At 68.7% G+C, this 20829-nt stretch overlaps 6 protein-coding genes across 6 annotated transcripts; 4 read left to right on the top strand and 2 right to left on the bottom strand.

Moving 5' to 3' along the window:
* Positions 1-2906: 2906 nt before the first annotated feature.
* On the top strand, positions 2907-7440 carry FA09DRAFT_362850 (hypothetical protein). The gene is made up of 2 exons (XM_025745520.1): positions 2907-3081; positions 3143-7440. Exon 2 carries the CDS (start codon positions 3268-3270, stop codon positions 7360-7362), a length of 4095 nt encoding a protein of 1364 aa, XP_025595760.1. The 5' UTR covers positions 2907-3081; positions 3143-3267; the 3' UTR covers positions 7363-7440.
* Positions 7407-10006, bottom strand: FA09DRAFT_332121 (hypothetical protein). Its single transcript, XM_025743323.1, has 7 exons — positions 9245-10006; positions 8830-9141; positions 8399-8779; positions 8258-8344; positions 8090-8198; positions 7776-8035; positions 7407-7719 (listed from the first exon to the last, which is right to left on the bottom strand). The coding sequence occupies exons 1-7, from the start codon at positions 9953-9955 to the stop codon at positions 7468-7470; spliced, it is 2112 nt and encodes a 703-aa protein (XP_025595759.1). The 5' UTR covers positions 9956-10006; the 3' UTR covers positions 7407-7467.
* A 365-nt stretch (positions 10007-10371) lies between these two features.
* Positions 10372-12794, top strand: FA09DRAFT_332119 (FAD/NAD(P)-binding domain-containing protein). The gene is made up of 7 exons (XM_025743322.1): positions 10372-10690; positions 10792-10808; positions 10862-10967; positions 11024-11323; positions 11429-11768; positions 11830-12127; positions 12184-12794. The coding sequence occupies exons 1-7, from the start codon at positions 10534-10536 to the stop codon at positions 12700-12702; spliced, it is 1737 nt and encodes a 578-aa protein (XP_025595758.1). The 5' UTR covers positions 10372-10533; the 3' UTR covers positions 12703-12794.
* Positions 12795-13231: 437 nt separating this feature from the next.
* On the top strand, positions 13232-15284 carry FA09DRAFT_332118 (pyruvate dehydrogenase). Its single transcript, XM_025743321.1, has 6 exons — positions 13232-13324; positions 13385-13536; positions 13613-13675; positions 13731-14500; positions 14562-14981; positions 15039-15284. Exons 1-6 carry the CDS (start codon positions 13273-13275, stop codon positions 15049-15051), a joined length of 1470 nt encoding a protein of 489 aa, XP_025595757.1. The 5' UTR covers positions 13232-13272; the 3' UTR covers positions 15052-15284.
* On the bottom strand, positions 15215-17482 carry FA09DRAFT_362846 (aspartyl-tRNA synthetase). Its single transcript, XM_025745519.1, has 6 exons — positions 17350-17482; positions 17161-17290; positions 16810-16963; positions 15818-16754; positions 15640-15763; positions 15215-15583 (listed from the first exon to the last, which is right to left on the bottom strand). Exons 1-6 carry the CDS (start codon positions 17406-17408, stop codon positions 15308-15310), a joined length of 1680 nt encoding a protein of 559 aa, XP_025595756.1. The 5' UTR covers positions 17409-17482; the 3' UTR covers positions 15215-15307.
* A 233-nt stretch (positions 17483-17715) lies between these two features.
* Positions 17716-20711, top strand: FA09DRAFT_312156 (WD40 repeat-like protein). The gene is made up of 8 exons (XM_025740685.1): positions 17716-18104; positions 18165-18388; positions 18441-18856; positions 18910-19212; positions 19266-19412; positions 19479-20075; positions 20132-20417; positions 20476-20711. The coding sequence occupies exons 1-8, from the start codon at positions 17908-17910 to the stop codon at positions 20568-20570; spliced, it is 2265 nt and encodes a 754-aa protein (XP_025595755.1). The 5' UTR covers positions 17716-17907; the 3' UTR covers positions 20571-20711.
* The last annotated feature ends 118 nt before the right edge of the window (positions 20712-20829 follow it).

Raw genomic sequence — 20829 nt, 5'->3', positions numbered from 1 at the left:
CGAGCTCGGTGCGCCTTGCTTAGCGTGGCCCAGCTTGGGCAAACTCCGCTGAGATCACATCTGCCGCAGCGAGCCCCACTCTGCTGGACGAAGCGCGGCCGTACCGCAGTGCATCTTGCTTCTGCAGCGGAAGACGAGTCGAGCCGAGTATGTAGGGTCAGCAGACGGCCGCAGGCCGGGCCAAGAAGCCTCCAGCGGGATGTCCGGTTGCCCCACCGCCTGCCGCACCACACTCCGCACAAGGTCCCGGCGGCATAGCCACAGCGGATCATCTTGCCAGCGAGCGGCAGATGCCGCACCCCAGCCGCAGCGCCCCAGGGGCCGTGCAGCAGTGCCGGTGCCGAGTGCTTGGTGCAGCGCTCTAAGCTGCTCTTTCGCCCGCTCTCGCTGCTGAGGAGGGGCCCTGGGGTTCTACTGCACATCTTGCTTGGTCAGCTGCTCCCCGAGGCCTCTGACTCCGCTGGGGTTGCCGAGCGTGCGGCCGAGCCATGGCTCGGTCACACGACCTGTGCGCGGTGCAAGCCTAATTCGAGCGCAGGCGCTCTTCGGAGAGGCGTCAGAGTGGCGAAGGCCGCATTACGGCGTGCATGAAGACGCTTGCGGAGCTGTGGCTGCTGCGGCTGCGCTGCCCTCTCTGTGCTCGCAACAGCGGCGGAGTTGCTCCCCTCGCGGCCCCTCCGGATGCCGCTGCACGCTGCCGCCTCGTGTGCCGGCTCTGCATGCTGCACGCTGCGACTGCATGCGCTGCTGCTGCGGCCGACAAGCCACCTCTCGTCCCGCACGCACGTCCGTGGTGCATGCTGCCGCATTGCAGCCTGCAAGCCAAGTCACGATTTGCCTGCAGTCCGCTCTCTGGGGTTGGCCAGCACGCCTTTCGATGGGGCGCGCCGCGCCTCGGCGTTCCAAAAACGCGACGCGAGCGTCTCGGTGACGCCCTTTCCCCTGAGCCGAGCTTCTTCTCGAGCAAAGCGCCCCTCTCAGTTGCAAACAGCACGCCGCTGACGCGCAAAGTGCCTCCCTTCCCATCGCATAGGGGGATGCTCGGCTCCGCGACGAAATGTAGCACCAGGCACGGTGCGCGGCGGAAATGAGAAAGAAGGCGAGGCGGCAAACGCAGCACCAGCTTGCAGGGCTCGCTGCAGGGCTGCAGCGCTCGTTCACCCGCCCCTCGCAGACCGGCGGAGCGGAGCTTCGTGGCGAAGGCCTCAACTCCCCTCTGCAGCGAACGACGACAATGACCTCTCGGGTGCGCGCGGCGGCGCTTCAATTCCCCTCGCCACGAGTGCGGCTGAGGAAAGGCGCAGAATTGGCCCGCCAAACTCGTGAGCGCCACCGCAGGGCATGCGGCGCGGAAGACGCAGCAGACGCAGCAGCAGACAGCCTCCAGCCAGGAGAGGAGCTCTGCTGGAGGCCGTTCATGCGCTGCTGGACATGTGGTTGACGTGGCGTGGCGACGACGCTGCAACGCGAGAGATGAGCGAGGAGGGCGTCCAGCGCAGAGGAGGCGCGCTCGCCGCCGGCGCGCTGCTCCCGCTCCCGCTGCCACGCCCGCATGCCGCTTTGCCGAGCGCCGTGTCCCTTGGCGCACCCACAAAGGCCCCGCAAGGCAACCCTCCGAGCGCTGGAAGGCGCAAGCTGCAGCAGCAGGCCCGCGCTGGCACTTGCCTGCGCTTCCATGGCAAGCCAAGGCTGCGAGCGCGCAACCAATAAGCCGCTTCTCGGACGCACCGCTGCCGTGTGCCGAGCGTCTGTTCCTCCGTCGCGCAGATCTCCGGCTCGTGGCTCGGACGAAAGCGCTGATGCCGCGCGAGAGATGCTCTCTTCCTGCGCTCTGCACGCCGCGCTCCAGGTGCGGTCATACCGCTGCCCGCGACGAGCACGGCCGAGCTCGTGTGCCAGGACGGTTTGACCGTAGCGCGTTGCTCTGCAGCAAGAGCTGCGCACATGCTCGGCACCTCGGGCGGCGTCCAGATGCAGCGGCACCGCAGGGCTTCCGCCTCTCCCCTCGCCGTTCCCGGCGCGGCCCCTCTGCGCTCGAACGAGGCGAGCCGTTGATTGCTGCCACGCGTGCAGCGTGCAGCCTTGCGGGCGATCTGCCTGCATGACGCCCGGCCGGCAAAGTCGGGCGCCGCGAAGTGACGAGGAGGCGCAACGCCGCACCGAAGCCGCGTCGCTGCGCGGCCGCTGCGGTGCCTGCCGCCGCTGCTTCATTTTGGCCCCTGCAGTTGCCCGCAGACCGGGCGGCTCAACTGCTTCTGGCGCGCGCCTGGCTGGCCATGCGCCCGAGATGCGGGCTCGGCTTCGGCGAGGCGGAAGAGGAGCCGCCGCGTGACTCGCGCCGTGAAGGGCAGAATTGGGCGCGCCGTGACTCGCCCTGCCGCACGCCAGCCGCCAGTCACGCGCGCAGCCGCGGCACCGCGCGCCAGCTCCGCCCGCACTCTGTGCCTCTTGCGAGACGCCGCGATGATGCGCCACGCTCCTCGCGGAAGGCGACCGCCCTGGCGACAGGAGGTAGATGTGCTGCACTCTCGTCGCGAACAAGAGGCGACGAAGCGCGGAACCGGAGGCGAGGAGCAGCGAAAACGTGGTGCTGATGGGCCGTTGTGGAGCGATGCGAGCGCGGGCAGCGAGAGAGGACGCGCGGCAGGGGACGAGTCGTGTGCTGGGCGGCCGCTGCTCTCCTGCGGCGCCTGCATGCTGACGCTGCTCTAGTGCCTGTGCATGCAGGGCTCAGGCGGCCGCCTGCACGCTGCTGCCGCCGCGGCTGCGGTGCCGCGCGCGCGTCCTCTCGCTCTCTCGCCGCACGCGCTGCTGCCGCTGGCCGGAGCTGGCGTGCGGCGTGCGCACGCCCGAGCTTGGCCACCGCGAGCGCGAGCCCGAACGAGCACCAGCACCCCGGGCGCAGCCACTGACTCCTCACATCATATCACCCCACGCCTCGCACCACCGCCGGGCGCACACACCATCGTCTCGCTCTCTCACAACACCCTCTGCGCACCTCGCTTGCGCAATCTCTGCGTGCGCCCGTCTGGCTGCGCGCGCGCCCGCACGACACCGCGCCGCCACTCCAGCGCCGAGTTCGTGAGTCGCGCGATAGCGAGCCTGGCCACCCGGCACACGCGCTCAAGCACCGCACGCGCAGACCCCACTTCGCCTGAGTGCGCCCTTCGCCATCGACACCACATCTGAGCGCACCCTCGTCGCGCTCGCACACACACACGCCGCTGCGCCTCTGCGCCGCCGCGTCTGCAGCCCGTGCTGCCCAGCATGCACCACGGCCCAGTGGCCGCTGCGCCGGCGCACGCCATGCCGCGCGCGCAGCAGCACCAGCAGCAACAACACCAGCGCGCACACCGCAGCAGCAGCGGCTCGGAGGCGATGCGCGCTGGCAGCAGCAGCTCCGGCTCGTCGCACCAGCAGCAAAGCCTTGCCGGCAGCAGCAGCGGCATCGAGGCGCAGCGCCTCCTCGCCGCCCTCGCCGCCGAGCGCGCAGCGTCGGGCGCACCCGTGCCCTACTCGCTCATCCCGAGCCGCAGTCTCTCGAACGCCTCGAGCCGCGTGCGCTCCAAGCAGCGCGCACACGACCCGTCCGCCGTGCTCAGCGACCAGGACGAGCCGCGCCGCTCGCACCGCAGCCGCACCTCACGCGACCGGCGGCGGCACGGCGACGAGGCTGCAGGCGCAGCGTCCGACGACTCTGCTTCGACGCAGGGCTCCGGCGCCGTCGGCGGCGAAGCGTCCGGCTCCAGCTCGCGGCAGTCTGCGCCCGGAAGCCCGGCACGGCGGCCGCGTGCCGGCACCCTTGTCGCGCGCAGCCCGCCAAACGCCGTCTCAGCAGAGTCGCTTGCCGCCAGCGCAGGCGCCCTAACGCCGACGCTGCTGCGTACGGCGCGTTCTGCCTTCTTTACGACGGCGGGCTCGTCGCCGCAGCTCTGTGCGCTCAACGCCACAGCGTCGCGCGAGTCCTCGCCCGCCCCGTCCTCGCGCGCGCCCGCACCGCCGCGTGTCCGGCCGAGCGCCAGCGCGCCGGGCAAGGAGTCGGCCATCCGGCTTGCGCCTGCGCTGCCGAGTCTGGCTGCAGTGAGTCGTGGCCGCTCGGCCAACGTGTCGCCGTCGCGGCTAGGCCGCAGAGGCGCCAGCGCGAGCGTCCTCAGTGGCGCTGAGGACTCAAGCGGCGACGGCGACGGTGGCGCAGACAGCGAGCGGACAGCGCACGCAGACGGAACCGTGCGCCTCGCTGGGCACTTGCCTGCGACGCGGACAAGTCGGGCAAGCAGCATTCTGAGCCGTCCGCCGAGCCGCACGAGCATCGATCTCGACGGCGCGCTCTTCTCCGACGACGAGGGTGAGCGGCATGCCCTCTCTTCGTCCTCTCTTTCCGACAGCGAGGAGCTTGGCGCCTCGTCGCACTCGTCGCGCAACCACTCGCGGCGCAGCAGCATTGCTTCGCGCGAGCGTCGTCGTGGCCTGCGCGTGCTGCTGCGGCCCGTCTCTGGCTCGGCCAAGGCGCACAGCGCGGCCTCGGAGGAGCCTGCATCATGTGCGACAAGCCTGGGCACGGCCACGACGAGCGCGAGCACCAGCTCAGACCACGACGGCATGAGCGGCACGAGCGTTGTGAGCAGCCGCAGCAGCAGCTGCGAGCACACGCTCGAGTTCCGAGCGCGGCGGCGGCAACGAAGCAAGGAGGACGCTGTGCTTATCGACGTCTTGCCGCGCGAGGACACAACTCCAGCCGCTGAGACGCACGAGGCGGATGACGAGGGCGAAGGACTCGACATGCGCTCGGCGTCCGTGCCAGCCTCTGCGCTGCTCATCCGTCGGCGCAGCCGCTCGACCCGCCGCGCGGCGCTCGCTTCGCGCTCGCCGCCGCCTAGCCGTGCGGCACAGAAGCTGGCGCGGCTTGTAGGCGGCGAGGCAGCGCTACAGCCGGCGCGTCGCGATCTCTCCATCAGCATCAGCCCACCGGCTGGCGCTCTGGCGCGCAGCGCCGGCAGCTCGGGCAGCGCTGCCAGTGGTACGCAGCCGGCACTGCGCATCGAGCTGGAGCCCGAGGCGGACCCGCTGCTGTGTCCAACTCAGGGCGGCATCGCCGACCTCGTCGCTGTGCCTGCCGTCGAGTGGGACTCAGAGAGCGAGCGGCGGCGGCGCTCCAGCGGCTCCAGCGGCCTCAGCGGCAACCGTCTGCGCCAGACGCGCGGCGCCTATGCCTCGCCCGAGGGTACCGAGCACGAGGCTGCGCGCCGCAGCGGATTTGCGGCGGCGTACCAGGAGCGCATCACTGCCATCGGCAGCCACTTGCGCCTGTGGTCTCGCAGCACTGCAGCGGACGACGCATCGGTGGCCGCCGCCACTCCAGCTTCGCCGCCGCGCACAGAGCCCGCCGCACCGCAGTCGGCTGCGGCGTTCGTGCCGCCGCCGGCTATGGAGCCTATGGTGCCTTCGGCGTCAGCTGCACCAGTCGCGGTCTCCACGCATGCAGACGAGAGCCTGTTCAGCGCCTCGTGGCGCCGCCTGGCGCGCCTGCCAAACCTCATTCTTCTGCCGGCCTTGACGGCGCGGGCGCCCGCAGTGGCGCACGACGCGCAGGGACCTACGTCGCCGAAGCGTGTCGATGCGCACGAAGCCGCCACGCACCTCGGTCTGCCGCCGTCGCCCACGGTCCTGCCGATCGGACTGCCCTCGTCGCCCACCACGCCCAACTCTCCCGGCCGCTCGCCGCTCAGTCGCTGCAGCTCGGACAGCGGCGACTCGCAGTCGCGGCGCAGCAGCACGGTGGAGCACATCAAGGAGGCGCGCGGCGTCGTCAGTCCGCTGGACGGTGATCGCGACACGGGCGCCTACGTCAGTGGTCTCGGCGCGCCCATCGACCCAGACACCGAGCTCTCCTCGGTCATGCACCTGCAGACCTTCCGTAGCACGCGCAGTCGCAGCGCCAGCCGCGGGCCCGTCAACGAGCACGCTGCGCCGGCGGGCGACGATCGGCGCAGCTCTGCTGACGAGGGAGCAGCGGGCAAGTTTGACCTTGCAGGGCGCTCGGCAGCTCGTCGGCGCGGATCCGAGCCGCTGCTGCCCAAGTCGCTCGCCCAGCCACTGCCGGCGAGCCGAGGCCGGATGCGCGTGCGCGACTTCCTCGAGCTGCCGCCGAATCTCGTCGAGTCCACCGTCTCGGCGCCGACGTCGCCGGAGCTGCGCAGCTCTTCGCTCTCGCGCTCGCCCTCGAAGGAGCGCCTCGAGCCGCGCTCGGACGAGGAGGCGCGCTCCACGGATGACCTGACGGATGACGAGATGACGCCCGCGGCGCCTGCGTCTGAACGCGCGCGGCGGCAGAGCGACGACGAGGACAGCGACGGTTTCCGCAAGGTGCGCCGCGGCCGTCGCGGCCGCTGCAGCCCCAGCGGCGCTGCGCCTCGCTGCTCTCGTCCAGCCGTGCAGGAGCCGGTGCCCGAGACGTTTAGCGCATACGGCTCTTCGCTCTCAGGCTCAGGCTCAGCCTCCGAGGAAGAGGTGCCGCGCAACGCGCGCCGTCCTCGTGGCTCTGCTTCGCGCGAGCGCGAGGCGGCGAGCAGCCGCAGCAGCGGCCGCGAGTCACGCGGTCGCGCTGGCCGCGCCGGCCGCACCTCCAGTCCCTCGACGACTGCGACGCCACGCCAGAACGCCATCGGCCTCTTCTCCAGCTCTCCCGGCACTCGGCGACGCTCGAACCGCGGTGGCGACTCTCAGCACTCCGCCGTCTCGCTGCCGCGCGTGCGCAGCTCGCCCAACCTTAGCTACGCCGCGGCCGCTGCGCACGCCGCTCAGCATCTCCGCCAGGCTGCCGCTGCAGCTGCCGTGCCGCCGCCCGCGCCGCTCGAGAACGCCCTGCTGCCACCTGTCGGCGCTGTCGACCCCAACAGCTCGAGCGATGACGAGTCGAGCGACACCCGCGGTCGCGCGGGCGAAGTCAAAGTGGTCAGCGTCAGCGTTGAGGCGGCCGCTGCGCCACTCGTCGCCCCGCAGGCACGCACTGCCCGGACCTCGTCGCTCGGCCGCTCCCGCCTGACTCGCGGCCCCGCTCCGCCGCCGCATGTGCTCGTCAACGGCGGTGCGCCTGGGCGCGCTGCCTCGGCGCCGCTTCCGAGCCGGCCCTGCATGGTCTCGAACGGCGCCCACCTCCTCATGCTCTCCTGCGAGATGTCCATGATGCGCGCCTCCAAGATCAGCGGCAGCCTCAAGCCGCGCTGGCTCAAGGCGCGCGTCCGCCAGGTGCGCGTCTGGGACCTCAACGAGACGCCCGAGGAGGCGCCGCCTGGCATGGGCGGAGCCACCCTCTTCCGCCCGCGTGCCGGCTCGTCGCTGCGCCACGAGGTGCTGCAGTCCTGATCGACCGTGCCTTTGCTCCTTCTACCTCATTGTACCACCACCTGCTCAGTCACCTAGATTATATTCATACAGACCCGGCATCGCTGCGCGAGTGAAGAGCGGCCCTCAGCCACTGGCCGCGGTGGCCCACTGGATCAGGCTCGTGCTGAGCGCCTCACGTCTAGCCCGACTGCGGGCAGCGCGGGCGATGACGGGAGCGTCGAGAGCGCAGCGCACACGCAGGTACTCGGTGCGCACTGCGCCGCGCGCGGTGCGCGAGAGGGCTGCACTGCCCGCCTGCGGGCCGGGCAGGTGCGAGATCGTGGCGAACATGGCGTCGGGCAGGAACAGCTCGAGCTCGAGGAGCGAGTTGAACGACTGAAGGTGCGCGAGTCAGCTTCAGCTCTCGCTCCTGCACGCACGCGCGGTCTCACCATCATGGCGCGGTGCCGATCGGCCAAAGCACCGCCCTCCTTGCCGCCGCCGGATCGCTGAACCGTTCGCCGAGCACTGCGTGTGGACCCGTCTCCTACGAGACCGAGGCCGCCGGTGCCAGCGCCTTCGCGTTCACGCTGCGCGCGCTTGGCCCAGCGCGCAAGCTCAGCAAAGCACATCTCGAAGTTGAAGACCGAGCGGTCGCGCGTCGCGAGATGCTTGGCAGCGACCAAAAGCGCGAACTCCGGCGTTGTCAGGTCTGCGTGAAGCGGTCAGACAACGCGACTCGTGAGGTCGCCGCGACAGCACGCACCTCCTAGAACGCTCTCTGTCGCATCTGCACGCTGCACCAGCGCAGCGTTCACAAACGATCGTGGGTCGAGCTCCGGTGCGGCGGGCGACAGAGCCGAGACAGCGACGGTCTGCAGGTCGGAAGTAGAGTCAGCACTTGCACTCGTAGACAGCTCAGCGGCACACGCACAAAGATGCGATAGAGTGCGCGTACGTCTGCGTTCAGTTCATGCTGTCCGCGCAGCAGCTGCTGAAATGCTCCGTCGCCCATGATCCGCTGCGAGGACTCCAGTGTCAGCTAGATACGAGGCGCGTGCTTCGCAAGACTCACTTCAACGTCCTGTGACCAAGCGGTGTTGAAAGCGCTCGCGTCGAGGCTCGGGGACAATCCTTGCTCGAGGGCTGTGCGCGCCAACGCCTGCCACGCTGCGGCGCCGGGCGGGTAGACGTTGATGCTGCGGCCCGAGAAGCGACTGCGCACACGCTTCTCCAGCAGGTCCGTCGTGTCGAGCCGACTCGTCATGCCGATGACAGCCAGGCCAGGCGCGTATGAGCCGGCTTGAACGGCATCGAGCAGCACGTAGAGCAGTGCCTGTCGTGGCCGAGGCGTGAAGGCGTCAAACGTGCCGAGCGAGATCACCAGCGGCAGCGCTCCGGCTGGCGCGCCCGAGAGCAGCGTGAGGAGCGTGGACGTCGTCGTCGCGATCGAGGACTGCACGCGCGTCAGCAGCGCTCCGCTGCAACAGCGCAAGGCTGACTCACTAGCACTGCGCCGGCAACCGCTTCCTTCAGCTCCTCCTCTGTCGCCTCTGGCTTGGCTTCTGCCTGCGCAGCCGCGTCCTCATCTTCCTCGTCATCGGAGACCTCTGACGCCTCATCGTCATCCTCCAGCCCGCCGATTGTGCGCGAGAGACCTAGTCGCTCCTGATCCGGCACAGTGATAGCACCGGCGTGCACAAGCTGACGCGCCAGCTCGCGCATGGCGAGCGCGTCTGTCGTCTGCACTGAGGCGTCGAGATGCACGTGGTGGAAGGGCTTGTCTGCCGGGAGAGAGCGCAGTGCCGAGTGCAAGAGCTGCACGGGAATGAGCATCAGCACAGGGGCGCTGAGACGTGATGGCTATGGCTTGCAGGCCACCATCTCTGCGAGGCGCCGATCCGCACGCTCAGCCACTCACCAAGCTCTTTCCCGTGCCGCGCGTCCCGATGACAAGCGCGCTGTTGCCCTCGCCCATCGCGACAGTGGAGAAGAGTGCGCCTCGCAGGTCTGTCCACTGCTTGCCGAGCCCGACACATTCAGCACCCTGAGTTCGCGGCGGCGGCAGCGAGCCAGCGAGCAGCTGCAGCACGCGTGCGCGTGCTCCCGGCAGGTGTGCCTCGAGCACGTCGGCTGGAAGTGCTGTGAGCGCAGAGGCGCCGAGCGCCTGTGGCTGCGGCGAGGGCGAGGCGGACAGCTCGATCTCCTCGGGCGCTTCGCGTGTGATGACGGGCGAGGGACTTCGTGCGGACGTGGTTGGGTCTGGCGCGGCGAGCGGTGCCGGAGGTGCTGCCCCGTGGACTGCTGCGCCTGCGCTGCCGGACGCCTGGCCCGGCTGCTCGGCCGGTGACATGTTGGCAGCAGCGAGAGAAGGCCCATCCTGCGCGCCGTTGGTGGAGGCCGCGCCATCCTGAGCGCCCTCTGGCTGTGCGCTGGCACTCTTGCTGGCAGAAGCTGTTCGCTGCTTCGCCTTGGTCGTGCGTGCGGCCTTTGGCTTCGAGCCGCCGGCCTGTGCTGCAGCGACGGCCTTGCGCGGGCGCTTGGTGAGCGGCGGCGGCGACTGCGAGGCCTCGTCGAGATGCGTCGGTGCGCGGCGCTTGCGGCCCGAGGTGCGCTGCTGCGGCGGCGACATGGCGCCTGCGGTGCTGGCGAGACGCGTAGACAAGAGACAGGAGCGAGGTGGTGGTAGAGCTCAGCAGGTGACGGACATGCGAAGTCACCGCACGCACCGGTCACCCGACGCGGCGCCGCGCGCACAGACCGCTGCTCCACCTCGCCGATGTCCGGCCATCTTTGGCGGCGCTCCTTCACCTCACGGTTTGCCTGCAGTATCTCTCCTGCACCTGCAGCTGTACCGGCTCATCTCCTTCTCGGCTGGTGGTGTGCGGTGCCTTGTCAGAATGCGGAGGGGTTGGGACGCCTGCCGAGGTGTTGGGCTCTGCTTAGTCAGCACCCCGCGCTTCGGAACTCGGCTGCAGCGGGCGGTCAGGACCCTCAGCTGCGCCGCCGTTTCACGCGGCGCGCCTGCGGTGTCTCGCTCGCTTGCCCCTCATGGTTGCGCCGACGTGCCACTCTGGCGCCCGATGAGCGGCCGCCTCATAAGGCACCCCGCACTCTTCGCAACGCCTATCTCCGCTCCACCACCTCGCTGGCGGGCCCCGCATTCTTCGCAACGCCTGTCTCCGCTCCACCATCTCGCTGTCGCCCGACATGTCGTCGTACGCAAGCAAGAACATCCGCCCGCAGTACCGCCAGGTCGTCATCGTCGGCGCGGGCGTCTCCGGGATCGCTATGGCGTGCATGCTGCGCAAGCGGCTCGGCGTCGAGGACTTTGTCATCCTCGACAAGGAGCCTGCGCCTGCCGGCAGTGAGTGGAGCGGTGGGAGGAGTGCAGGGCAGGCGCCCTACTTGGTGTCGTTGCGACGAGGCGCTGGCAGCTTGGCTGACGCACTGCTGCCTCCACTACAGCCTGGAGCGTGAACACAGTGAGCAGCAACTGAACAGTCAGCTCACAGCACAGCGCTGACCTCGAGTACAGTACCCCAACGCCGGCTGCGATGTGCCCTCGCCCGTGTACTCCTTCTCCTTCCGCCAGAAGACGGACTGGAGCAGTTTCTTCCCCAAGCAGGCTGAGCTGCGCGAGTGTGAGTCGTCCGGTGAGCTCGCGTGACATCTGTGCAGGACGCTCACGCACGCGCAGACTTCCTCACTGTCGTCGCCGAGTACCGCCTCAACGACCGCATGCACCTCTCCACGACGGTGCGCGAGGCGCGCTTCGACAAGTCGACCAGCCTCTGGCACCTCTGGTGCGAGGACGTCGACGGCGGCGAGCTGCACCACTACGTCGCGCCTGTCTTTGTCTCGGCCGTTGGCGGCCTGAGCCAGCCCAACGAGTGCACCATCGACGGGCACGAGACGTTCGAGGGCCCGCTCTTCCACTCTGCGCGCTGGAACCATGACGCGGACCTGAACAACAAGAACGTGATCGTGGTGGGCAACGGTGAGTCGCACGGCAGACGGACAGAGGGGCGTGAGAGAGGGCAGGAGGGAGCGGTTGCACGCTGCACGCGCGCGAGACTGCACTTGTCTGACACCTGCGCTGCAGGCTGCTCCGCCACGCAGTTCGTTCCGCCGGTCGCGGAGAAGGCCAAGTCGCTCACGCAGTTCGTGCGCTCGAAGCACTGGTACGCGCCCGTGCCCAAGGACCCCTTCACGAAGCTGCCCGGCTGGCGCTGGCTCGTGCGGCACTTTGCCTTCTTCCGCAACCTGCAGCGCTTCCTCGTGTGGATGGTGCTCGAGTCGCACTTCTTCATCACGCAGCTCAACCCCATCGGCCACGTGTTCCGCTGGTGGTGGGCGCGCAAGTGCACCGCCAACGTCAAGAACAATGCGCCGAAGGAGTACTGGCCCATGCTGCTCACGACGCAGAAGGAGATGAAGGTCGGGTGAGTGTGCGCTGCGGTCAGCGCTGCGCGCGATGCACGTCTGACGCGGCCCTTCCCTCAGATGCAAGCGGCGCGTGATTGACGAGACGTACCTGCCGGCGCTGAAGCGCAACAACGTGCACCTCGAGTCGAGCAAGCTCGTCAAGATCCACCCCAAGCACGTCGAGACGGCCGACGGGCGCAAGCTCCCGGCGGATGTGATCATCCTCGCCACGGGCTTCGCCACGGCGCGCAACGGGTTCCCGATGACCATCTGGGACAAGGAGGGCCGGGAGATCCACGAGCACTTTGAGCGCCACGGCGGCGGCGGACCCATGTCATACCGCTCGACGATGCTCAGCGGCCTGCCCAACTTCTTCGTGAGTGCTACCAGCAGGCGTACTGCGCGAGAAGCATGCTGACCGCCTCCTGCCAGACCTGCGTGGGCACGAACAGCGCGACGGGCCACATGAGCCTGATCTTTACGAGCGAGGCGCAGATCAGCTACATCATCGAGCTCATCAAGCCCATCGTCCAGGCGCCGCGGCCCACCGACGCGCAGATCAAGCACCTGCCCGGGCAGGCGCAGCTGCCGACGGCGCGCGCGCTGCCCAGCGTCGACGTCAAGCTCGAGGCCGAGCTGCAGGAGCAGCAGTGGATCCAGCACGCCATGGCGAAGCTCGTGTTCAGCACGGGCTGCGGCTCGTGGTACGTCGACAAGGCCTCGGGGCGCGTCACGGCCATGTACCCGGACTGGCAGTGGCGCTTCCTGCAGCGCGCCACGTTCCCCGTGTGGGACGACCTCATCTACACGGGCCTGCCGCGCAACGCCAGCCGGCCGGACACGGTGCCGCTGTGGAAGCGGGCCGGCTGCTGGCTCGGCCTGGGCACGGTGCCGCGCGTCTCGGCGCAGCAGGCGCAGAAGGACACGCAGGCCCTCAAGAAGGCCGCCTAGACGGAGAGGTGCCTCGCGACTCGTAGATGCTGCCCTGCCCTGCCGACTGTATTTCATGACCTGACGTGCCTAATGCTATGCCTCTCTGCTTGACAAGGTAGACGTCAGCCGTGTGGGGAGGAGGCGCGACAGCTGCTGCTCCCACGCCACGGCGGCTCCCGGGCGCCGCCGGACCGCGCTCCGCCGAAAGCGAGCGCTGGGGCGCCCCAGCACAGCGCCTGCAGGCGGCGTGCCTGCGCGGTGCCCGTGCGCGCGGGCGCCCAAAGGCACACCTGCGTTGTATTCGCAGCTTACACTGCGGCCGCGGCGCAATACAACAACTGCTCGGCGGGACCTCTGTCGGCGCCGGCCACCGAGCGCGGCGGAGCGCTGGCAGCAGCAGCAGCAGACGAGCGGTGCGGTCTCGGCGCAGCGCCGCCGCAAGTTCTTCGACGGGGCCGACGCCGAGCTCGCTCGCTCGTGCGCGGCCGCGGGTCCACCTGGCTCGCCTCATCATCCGGGCCCTGCCTTGCTTCTGCATCCTCCATCCACTCCCTCTCTCCGTCGCTTCTTGTCGCTGCACTCCTCACGATGCAGGCCATCCGTCTTCTCCCGCGCCGGCTCTCGGCCGCGCGCCCGCTCGGTGAGGCGGCCGCGCGCTCTCGACCAACACTCCTGCCCTGCTCACACACTCTCCACCCAGCCGCCGCTGCGTTCCACACGACGCCGCGCGCCGCCGCGCTCACCAAGTTCAACATGCCGGCGATGAGCCCGACGATGACCGAGGGCGGCATTGCCGCGTGGAAGAAGCAGCCCGGCGAGAGCTTCAGCGCCGGCGACGTGCTCCTCGAGATTGTGCGTGCGCGCGCGGTGCTGGCGATGCGCAGAAGCGCTGTGAGGTGCTGCTGCTGATGCTCGCGCCGCTTTGCAGGAGACCGACAAGGCAACCATGGACGTTGAGGCGCAGGACGACGGCGTGATGGCCAAGATCCTCGTGAGTGATCTGCACGCTGTGCGCTCCAGGCGCCCCTCACACCGCCCGCGCACAGGTTGGCGACGGCAGCAAGGGCGTGCCGGTCAACTCCACCATTGCCATCATTGGCGAGGAGGGTGACGACCTCTCGGGCGCCGATGCGCTTGCCGCTGACGCAGACACTGGTGCTGCGGCCAGCGAGGCGCCCAAGGAGGAGGCTAAGGAGGCCCCCAAGGAGGAGCCCAAGAAGGAGGAGTCCAAGCCGGCGCCGCCCAAGGAGGAGTCCAAGCCGGAGCCGCAGCAGCTGTCGGCGCCGCGCGCCGAGGGCTCGCGCATCTTTGCCAGCCCGCTGGCCAAGCGCCTGGCGCAGGAGCAAGGCATCCCGCTGGCGCAGGTCAAGGGCACTGGCCCCTCGGGCCGCATCGTCAAGGCGGACATTGAGGCATTCAAGCCCTCTGCCGCACCCGCCGCACCCGCCAAGTCGGCTCCGGCTCCGGCTGCCTCCTCGTCGCGCTCCTCTGCACCGGCGCCGAGCGCGCCGGCCCCGGCCTCGGCAGACTACACCGACTCGCCCGTCAGCAACATGCGCCGCGTCATTGCCTCGCGCCTGACCGAGTCGAAGCAGCAGCTGCCGCACTACTACGTCTCGATTGACGTCGAGATGGACCGCGTGCTCAAGCTGCGCCAGGCGTTCAACGACGCCAGCGAGAAGAAGGCCGGCGCGGACAAGGCGCTGGCCAAGGCCGCCAAGCTGTCTGTGGGCGACTTCATCACCAAGGCAGCAGGTGTGGCGCTGCGCGAGGTGCCGGAGGTGAACGCCAGCTGGATGGGCGACTTCGTGCGCAGGTGAGTCTGCGCGCGTGTGCGGCTGCGCGAGCCCTTAACGGCTACTGACGGCCTTCTGCAGCTACCACAAGGCCGACATCTCCATTGCTGTGTCCACGCCGACGGGCCTGATCACGCCCATCGTCAAGGACGTCGGCGCCAGCGGCCTGGCGACGATCAGCGCGTCGACCAAGTCGCTGGCGTCGCGCGCGCGCGAGGGCAAGCTGAAGCCCGAGGAGTACCAGGGCGGCAGCTTCACCATCTCCAACATGGGCATGATGGGCATCACGCACTTCACCGCCATCATCAACCCGCCGCAGTCGGCCATCCTCGCCATCGGCGGCACCGAGGCGCGCATCGTGCCCGACGATGCCAGCGAGCAGGGCTGGCGCAAGGCCATGGTCATGCAGGCCACCATCAGCGCCGACCACCGCATCGTCGACGGCGCCACCGCAGCCAAGTGGATGAAGGCCTTCAAGGATGCCCTCGAGAACCCGCTCAGGTGAGTGCTGCGCTCTTGCGCGCTGCTGCAGCAGGCACTGACCCGCGCCCTCCGCAGCTTCATGCTCTAAGCGAGTCCAAAAGCACAGAGCAGCGCGCGGCTGCACGCAGCGCCGCTCGCCACTTTCCCTCTGCTTTGTCTCTTTGCACCCGTCTACTCTTACTCGTTCCCCGGCGCGGGAGCAGCGCTGGCAGGCTCTGTCACGCGCGCCGTGCGGACGCGCACACACACTTGGGGAGGAGGAGGCCTGCCAGAGAGGCCCAGACGCCACGTCATGCCATAGATTGTTTCACCATCGCATTGTGTCTTTCCCTCGTGCCCGCCGCTCAGGGCTCGAGGCGCTTGGGGTCGCGCGGGAAGAGCGAGGCGCGGCGAATGTTGCCGAGGCCGAGGAAGAACTGCACGACGCGCTCGAGACCGATGCCGCCGCCAGCGTGCGGCGGGCAGCCGGCGCGGAAGGCGTTGACGTACGAGGGCATCGACTCGACCGGCACGCCGGCCTTGGCCATCGACGCCTCCAATGTCGGCGCGTCGTGGATACGCTGGGCGCCAGAGAGGATCTCGTTGCCGCGCATGATGAAGTCGTAGGAGTTGGAGTACTCCTGCGGCGGGTCGTCAGAACGGCAGGCTCGAGCCGTCGAAGCGCGCGGCAACTCACCGGGTTCGCCGGGTCGGGCATCGTGTAGAACGGGCGCACGGCCAGCGGGTACTTGTCGATGACGACAAAGTCGGAGTGGAACTTTTCCCGCACGATGCGGCCGACGATGCGCTCCTGCTCGGTGCTGCGGCGGAAGTGAGCACGAAGGCAGAGACGCAGACCCGCACCGCACACTCACGAGAGGTCCTCGAGCTCGCTCAGCTCCGAGCCGTCGGCGTTCTTGACGCCGTCCTCGCGCAGGAAGGCGATCGCCTCCTTGAAGGTGATGCGCGGCATCTTGTCGGGCACGAGGAAGTCGGGCACGGGGAACTGACGCTTGACCAGCGCGAGCTCCTTGGCGTAGCGGATGGGCAGCTGCTGGAAGATGAAGGTGAAGAGGCCGGTGAGCAGGTCGAGCACCTCGTGGTAGTGCTCGTTGAACGCCATCTCCAGGTCGAGGCCGGTGAACTCGGTCATGTGCCGCGGCGTGTTGCTGTCCTCGGCACGGAAGACGGGACCGATCTCGTACACCTTGCCAAAGTCGGCCGCGATGGCCATCTGCTTGGCGAGCTGCGGCGACTGCGCCAGGAAGGCCTCGCCCTTGAAGTACGAGACCTTGAACACCGAAGCGCCGCTCTCCGTCGCCGCGCCCTGCAGCTTGGGCGAGTGGATCTCTAGGAAGCCCTCGTTGTCGAGGTACTCGCGGAAGAGACGGCACACGCCGTGCTCGATGCGGAAGATGGCCTGGTTGGTGACGGTGCGCAGGTCGAGAACGCGGTTGTCGAGGCGCAGGTCCAGCGGCAGGCCCGGCATCGGGCGGTCCGTGCTCTGCGACGCCTCGATCTCGGCGTCGGAGCGCACGGCATCGTCGACGTAGAACGGCAGCGGTGCCGTCGTCGTGATGGCCGAGATAACGTGCAGCTTCGTGATCTTCACCTCGGCGTCCTTGACCGTGACGGTGGAGGACTCGATCGGGACAGGCGACTTCACAAGCGTGCCCTCGACGGCCACGAGCGTCTCGGCCGGCAGGCCGGCGGCCCACTTGACCATCTGCTTCGACACCACCTCGGGCGTCTGCGCCAGAATGGCCTGCACGCAGTCAAAGCGCGCACGGAGCGTCAAGAAGACCATCTTGGCTGCAGCGCTTGCGTGAGCCTCGCTCCAGCGTAACATCGGTCGTTGCACACTCACCTGAGGGAGAGCGCGAGGTCTGGATGCGCGCCGAGAACATGACGGCCTCGCCATCGCGCTCGCCGCTGAACTCGCTGATCAGGTTGAACGTCCGGCCCGTGCGCTCGCGGCTCTGGTTCAGCGGCTGCGGGCCGTAGTTCTGGGCAGCGAAGTCCTGCGAGAGCACACATCAGCGTTTGGCTCTGCTTGAGGCTGTGCGAGAGCACGCATCGCCGTTCCCGCTATCTCTGCCGCATGCCGTGCCCGCACGTCCGATTCCGCGAGCGCAGCGATGCCTGTGCAGGCCTCCGCCGCATCGCTTCCCTGCAGCGATAGGCTGCCTCTCTCTGTCCACGCTGGCAGCGCACTCACCACCTCGCTGGCCTCCTTGGCCTGCTTCTCGGCGGCCAGGCGCGCGGCCGTCTCTGCCTTCTTGCGCTCCTTCTCTGCCTTTGCGGCGCGCTTCTTCTTCTGGTTCTCCGACAGCGGCGTGCCGTCCTCGCTGTGCGCCGGGTAGAAGGTCAGTGCAACGCGGTCGTGACGCATGCGCCCGAAACGCACTTGAGCTCCTCGGTCTCAGCGGCGGGCGGCGCGGCAGCGGGCGGTGGTGCGTCGGTCATGCTTGCTGGCGAGGTGTGTGCAGCAGCCGGTGGTGTGGTGGAGGGAAAGGCACCTTGGACGCCCAACTTTACCCGAGTCACCCGAGAGGCGCGAGCTCTCGCGTTTGGGCGAGAAGACGCCTCGGCGCCTGAGCGGCATCCCGCGGACGCCGCGGACACTGCGCTCTCGCACGGGCGGCATCAGCTCACGGCGGCAGCGCCGCGGACACTGCTCCAGTGCCTGGCCGGGCTAGCGGCGCGGGGACTCGCCTGGTCCCTGGCCGCTGACTGATCGGGGCCGCCTCGCTCGACGCTCACGGCCCTGCTTCCCGCCCCCAGCTCCATCTCGGCCGCTCGACGACGACGACGACGACAGCGACAGCTCTCACAAGGCACACCCTTCTCAGCGCACCTCCGCACTCACCGCGCCCCACCGCGCTGTGTCGCGCTCACGCCACCGATCCGTGCCGCGCACCCTCCACCTCACCCCTCTCGCACCTCTCCGACCGCGCGCCGCACCATGAGCTCCGACTCGGGCAGCGGCTTCTGGCAAGAGGCCTCCTCCGATGCCGGCTCGCCCAGCGACAGCGACTCGAGCGAGCGCCGCGCACACAACGTCGCCCTCGAGGCCATGGCCGCGGAGCTCGACGCCCTCGAGCGCGAAGTGGAGGGCAGCGACGACGACGAGTCGGAGAGCGGGAGCGAGTATCTGCCTGCGTGAGCTGCTGCGGCCGTGTATGCCGGTGCAAGCTGTCCGTGCTCACACTCGCTGAACAGTGATGGCGACGAGGACGGGCCGCTCGTCGTCGATCCGCTCGGATTGATGGACGCAGACGACGACGAGCTCTCGTCATCAGAGGAGGAGGACGAGGACGAGGACGAGGACGAGGACAGCGACGAGATCTTCCTCGACGGTGATGAGGAGATGATTGAGGATGACGGCGAAGGTGCTGGCGATGCCGAGCAGGAGGCGGGCGAGACGCACACAATCACACTGGACGGTGAGTCGCACCATTGCCCGCCCGCCACCTCTTCGCTCACGCATGGCGACAGAGCTGCTCTCTGTGCTCCACACACGACGAACAGGCGGCACGGTCGACGAGAGCGGGCCAAATGGCCGTGCACGTGCGCACCTGGCTTCACTCGGCGCCAACGGCCTGCTGCGGCTGCTCACGACAGCCATGCGCGGCGGCCGCTACCAAGAGGAGGAGGAGGATGAGGACGACGATGACGATTATGGCTATGGCGGCAGCAGCTCGCGCTCTCCTCTCGAGGGCTTCTGGGACCCATGCCTCAAGCCGATCCAGGCAGGACAGGAGCTGCGTCGCGGGGGTGACTTTGGACGGCCAGACGAGCTGCCGGAGCTGCCAGACGCGCGCTGCAGTGCCTTTGAGCGCTCCAAGAATGCCGCCACCCGCATCATGGACCGCGCCAGCCGGCAGCGCGTCGTGTCCAAGGCAGAGTTCAAGGTGAGTCAGACGCGGAAGCTGCTGGGAGGCCTCGCTGATGCATGAGCGTGCAGCGCTACGTGCCCAATACCAACGGCACCGAGGTGGCGCGCTACCCCGCCCGCGTCTACTGCGGCCAGTACAGCGACGACTCGTCGTTCTTCTACACGTGCGACCAAGACTTCAAGGTGCACATCTACGACACGACCGTGACGCCGCACCGGCACGCCAAGATGCACACGCAGGGCGGCGGCGGGCGCATGCGTTTCCGCAACAGCGAGGAGACGCACGAGACGAGCCTCAAGGTCATCAAGACGATCAATGGGCGGCAGGGACAGTGGACTATTACCGACGCGCATCTCTCGCCCGACAATCAGGTGAGCGCCGCGCATGCTCGTATGATGCGCGCTTGCTGATGCTCGGCTCGCAGTGGATGATCTACAGCTCGATCACGCCCTACGTCTATCTCGTGCCGACGCGCACAGACGCCGACGGCGGCGCCAACGACCGGCAGGTGCTGCTAGACTTCAGCGGCGGCTCTGACGACAGTGGGGTGAGGTACCATTCGCGTCAGGCGGTGCGTGCGCCGTCCAGCTCGGCGCGGCGGCAAGTCGCCTAGCTAATGCCTTCTGCCTGCCCACAGATCTGGAGCATCCGCTTCAGCGGCGACTCGCGCGAGATTGTCGCCGGTGCCAATCAGGGCACTATCAGCGTGTTCGACGTCGAGGCACGCAAGCGGGTGCTGCGCATTCAGGGGCACCACGACGACGTGAACGCCGTGGCGTTCGCCGATGCAGGCAGCAGCAACGTGCTGCTGTCTGGCAGCGACGACAGCTTCGTCAAGGTGTGGGATCGTCGCTCGCTGTCGGGCGGCAAGCCGGCGGGCGTGCTGCCAGGACACACCGAGGGCGTGACGTACGTCAGTCCAAAGGGCGACGGCCGCTACTGCATCTCCAACGCCAAGGACCAGAGCGTCAAGCTGTGGGACCTGCGCAGCCTCGTCAGCAGCTCGGACTTTGAGCGCGACCCGACGAACCGCATGGACGTGGGCCTGACCCACTGGGACTACCGCAACGCCACGTACCGCAAGCCGCGCTTCCAGCAGCGGCCCAACGACTGCTCCGTCATGACGTACCGCGGGCACGCCGTGCTGCAGACCCTCATCCGCTGCCACTTCAGCCCTGCGGCCACGACGGGCCAGCAGTACATCTACTCCGGCAGTGCCGACGGACGCATCCACGTGAGCATGCGCCAGGTGATCTCTACATGCGCCAGTGCTGACCACACTGCATCTAGATCTGGTCGCTCGATGGCCGCGTCGTGCAGATCCTGGACCGCAACAAGACGACGCCGATGTACGAGCCTGGCTCGAGCGCTGCCGGCGGCAACGGCCCGCTGGCGGCGGACCCGTCGGCGCCCGTGAACTCTGTTCGCGAGGAAGCTAGCGCCGGCCAGCGCTCGGCGCAGGGCCGCCGCTACATGGGCTACGGCCGTGGCCCGGCGGGCTCGACGGTGCGCGACGTCAGCTGGCACTCGAGCGAGCCGAGTCTGATGTCAACGAGCTGGGAGCCGACCGGCGGCAGTGAGTTGCGCGTGTGTGCTCGACACAGCTCAGCAGCGCTGATTCTGCCCCGCTCCAGGCATCGCCAAGCACGAGTGGAAGGCGTGGGGCGTCAACGGCCTCAACTTCGAGGACGCCCTCGAGGCCACGCGTCTCGCTGCGTCGGCGAGATGAGGTCCGCCATTCTCCTCCGTCCGCTGATTCATTTCTTATCACCTGGCCCACGGATTGCTTCTCTCCCCATTCTGTACCACTACCCTCCACTTGTACACTCCCTCATCACCGCGCAATGCCACTGACCCCTCACGACTCGGCAGCGGCAGCGTGCGGCACTATACGCGTCGCGTTAAGCGCGCGCGCATGAGAAGAAGCGGCGGCCCGGCCGCGAGGCGAGAGAGCAACACTTTCGCCGATGCCGCGACGCATCCCTTTC

Source organism: Tilletiopsis washingtonensis (genome assembly GCF_003144115.1).
Source record: "Tilletiopsis washingtonensis strain MCA 4186 unplaced genomic scaffold FA09scaffold_22, whole genome shotgun sequence".
NCBI classification, from domain to species: domain Eukaryota; kingdom Fungi; phylum Basidiomycota; class Exobasidiomycetes; order Entylomatales; genus Tilletiopsis; species Tilletiopsis washingtonensis.
Note: the sequence above shows the minus strand (reverse complement) of the source record. Positions and strands in the feature narration are given on the sequence as shown.

Excerpts from the sequence above, each read along its gene's own strand:
- FA09DRAFT_362850 (XM_025745520.1), top strand. The coding sequence starts at position 3,268 with ATGCACCACGGCCCAGTGGCCGCTGCGCCGGCGCACGCCATGCCGCGC.
- FA09DRAFT_332121 (XM_025743323.1), bottom strand. The coding sequence starts at position 9,955 with ATGTCGCCGCCGCAGCAGCGCACCTCGGGCCGCAAGCGCCGCGCACCG. Across the intron at positions 9,142-9,244 it reads GCGGCACGGGAAAGAGCTTG|CTCTTGCACTCGGCACTGCG; the intron begins GTGAGTGGCTGA and ends ATTCCCGTGCAG. Across the intron at positions 8,199-8,257 it reads GCGCACTCTATCGCATCTTT|ACCGTCGCTGTCTCGGCTCT; the intron begins GTGCGTGTGCCG and ends TCCGACCTGCAG.
- FA09DRAFT_332119 (XM_025743322.1), top strand. The coding sequence starts at position 10,534 with ATGTCGTCGTACGCAAGCAAGAACATCCGCCCGCAGTACCGCCAGGTC. Across the intron at positions 11,769-11,829 it reads CAGAAGGAGATGAAGGTCGG|ATGCAAGCGGCGCGTGATTG; the intron begins GTGAGTGTGCGC and ends CCCTTCCCTCAG. Across the intron at positions 12,128-12,183 it reads GCGGCCTGCCCAACTTCTTC|ACCTGCGTGGGCACGAACAG; the intron begins GTGAGTGCTACC and ends GCCTCCTGCCAG.
- FA09DRAFT_332118 (XM_025743321.1), top strand. The coding sequence starts at position 13,273 with ATGCAGGCCATCCGTCTTCTCCCGCGCCGGCTCTCGGCCGCGCGCCCG. Across the intron at positions 13,325-13,384 it reads CTCGGCCGCGCGCCCGCTCG|CCGCCGCTGCGTTCCACACG; the intron begins GTGAGGCGGCCG and ends CTCTCCACCCAG. Across the intron at positions 14,501-14,561 it reads ATGGGCGACTTCGTGCGCAG|CTACCACAAGGCCGACATCT; the intron begins GTGAGTCTGCGC and ends GGCCTTCTGCAG.
- FA09DRAFT_362846 (XM_025745519.1), bottom strand. The coding sequence starts at position 17,408 with ATGACCGACGCACCACCGCCCGCTGCCGCGCCGCCCGCCGCTGAGACC. Across the intron at positions 16,964-17,160 it reads CCAAGGAGGCCAGCGAGGTG|GACTTCGCTGCCCAGAACTA; the intron begins GTGAGTGCGCTG and ends GTGCTCTCGCAG. Across the intron at positions 15,584-15,639 it reads TGCCCGACCCGGCGAACCCG|GAGTACTCCAACTCCTACGA; the intron begins GTGAGTTGCCGC and ends GACCCGCCGCAG.
- FA09DRAFT_312156 (XM_025740685.1), top strand. The coding sequence starts at position 17,908 with ATGAGCTCCGACTCGGGCAGCGGCTTCTGGCAAGAGGCCTCCTCCGAT. Across the intron at positions 18,857-18,909 it reads TGTCCAAGGCAGAGTTCAAG|CGCTACGTGCCCAATACCAA; the intron begins GTGAGTCAGACG and ends ATGAGCGTGCAG. Across the intron at positions 20,076-20,131 it reads GTGCCGACGGACGCATCCAC|ATCTGGTCGCTCGATGGCCG; the intron begins GTGAGCATGCGC and ends CACTGCATCTAG.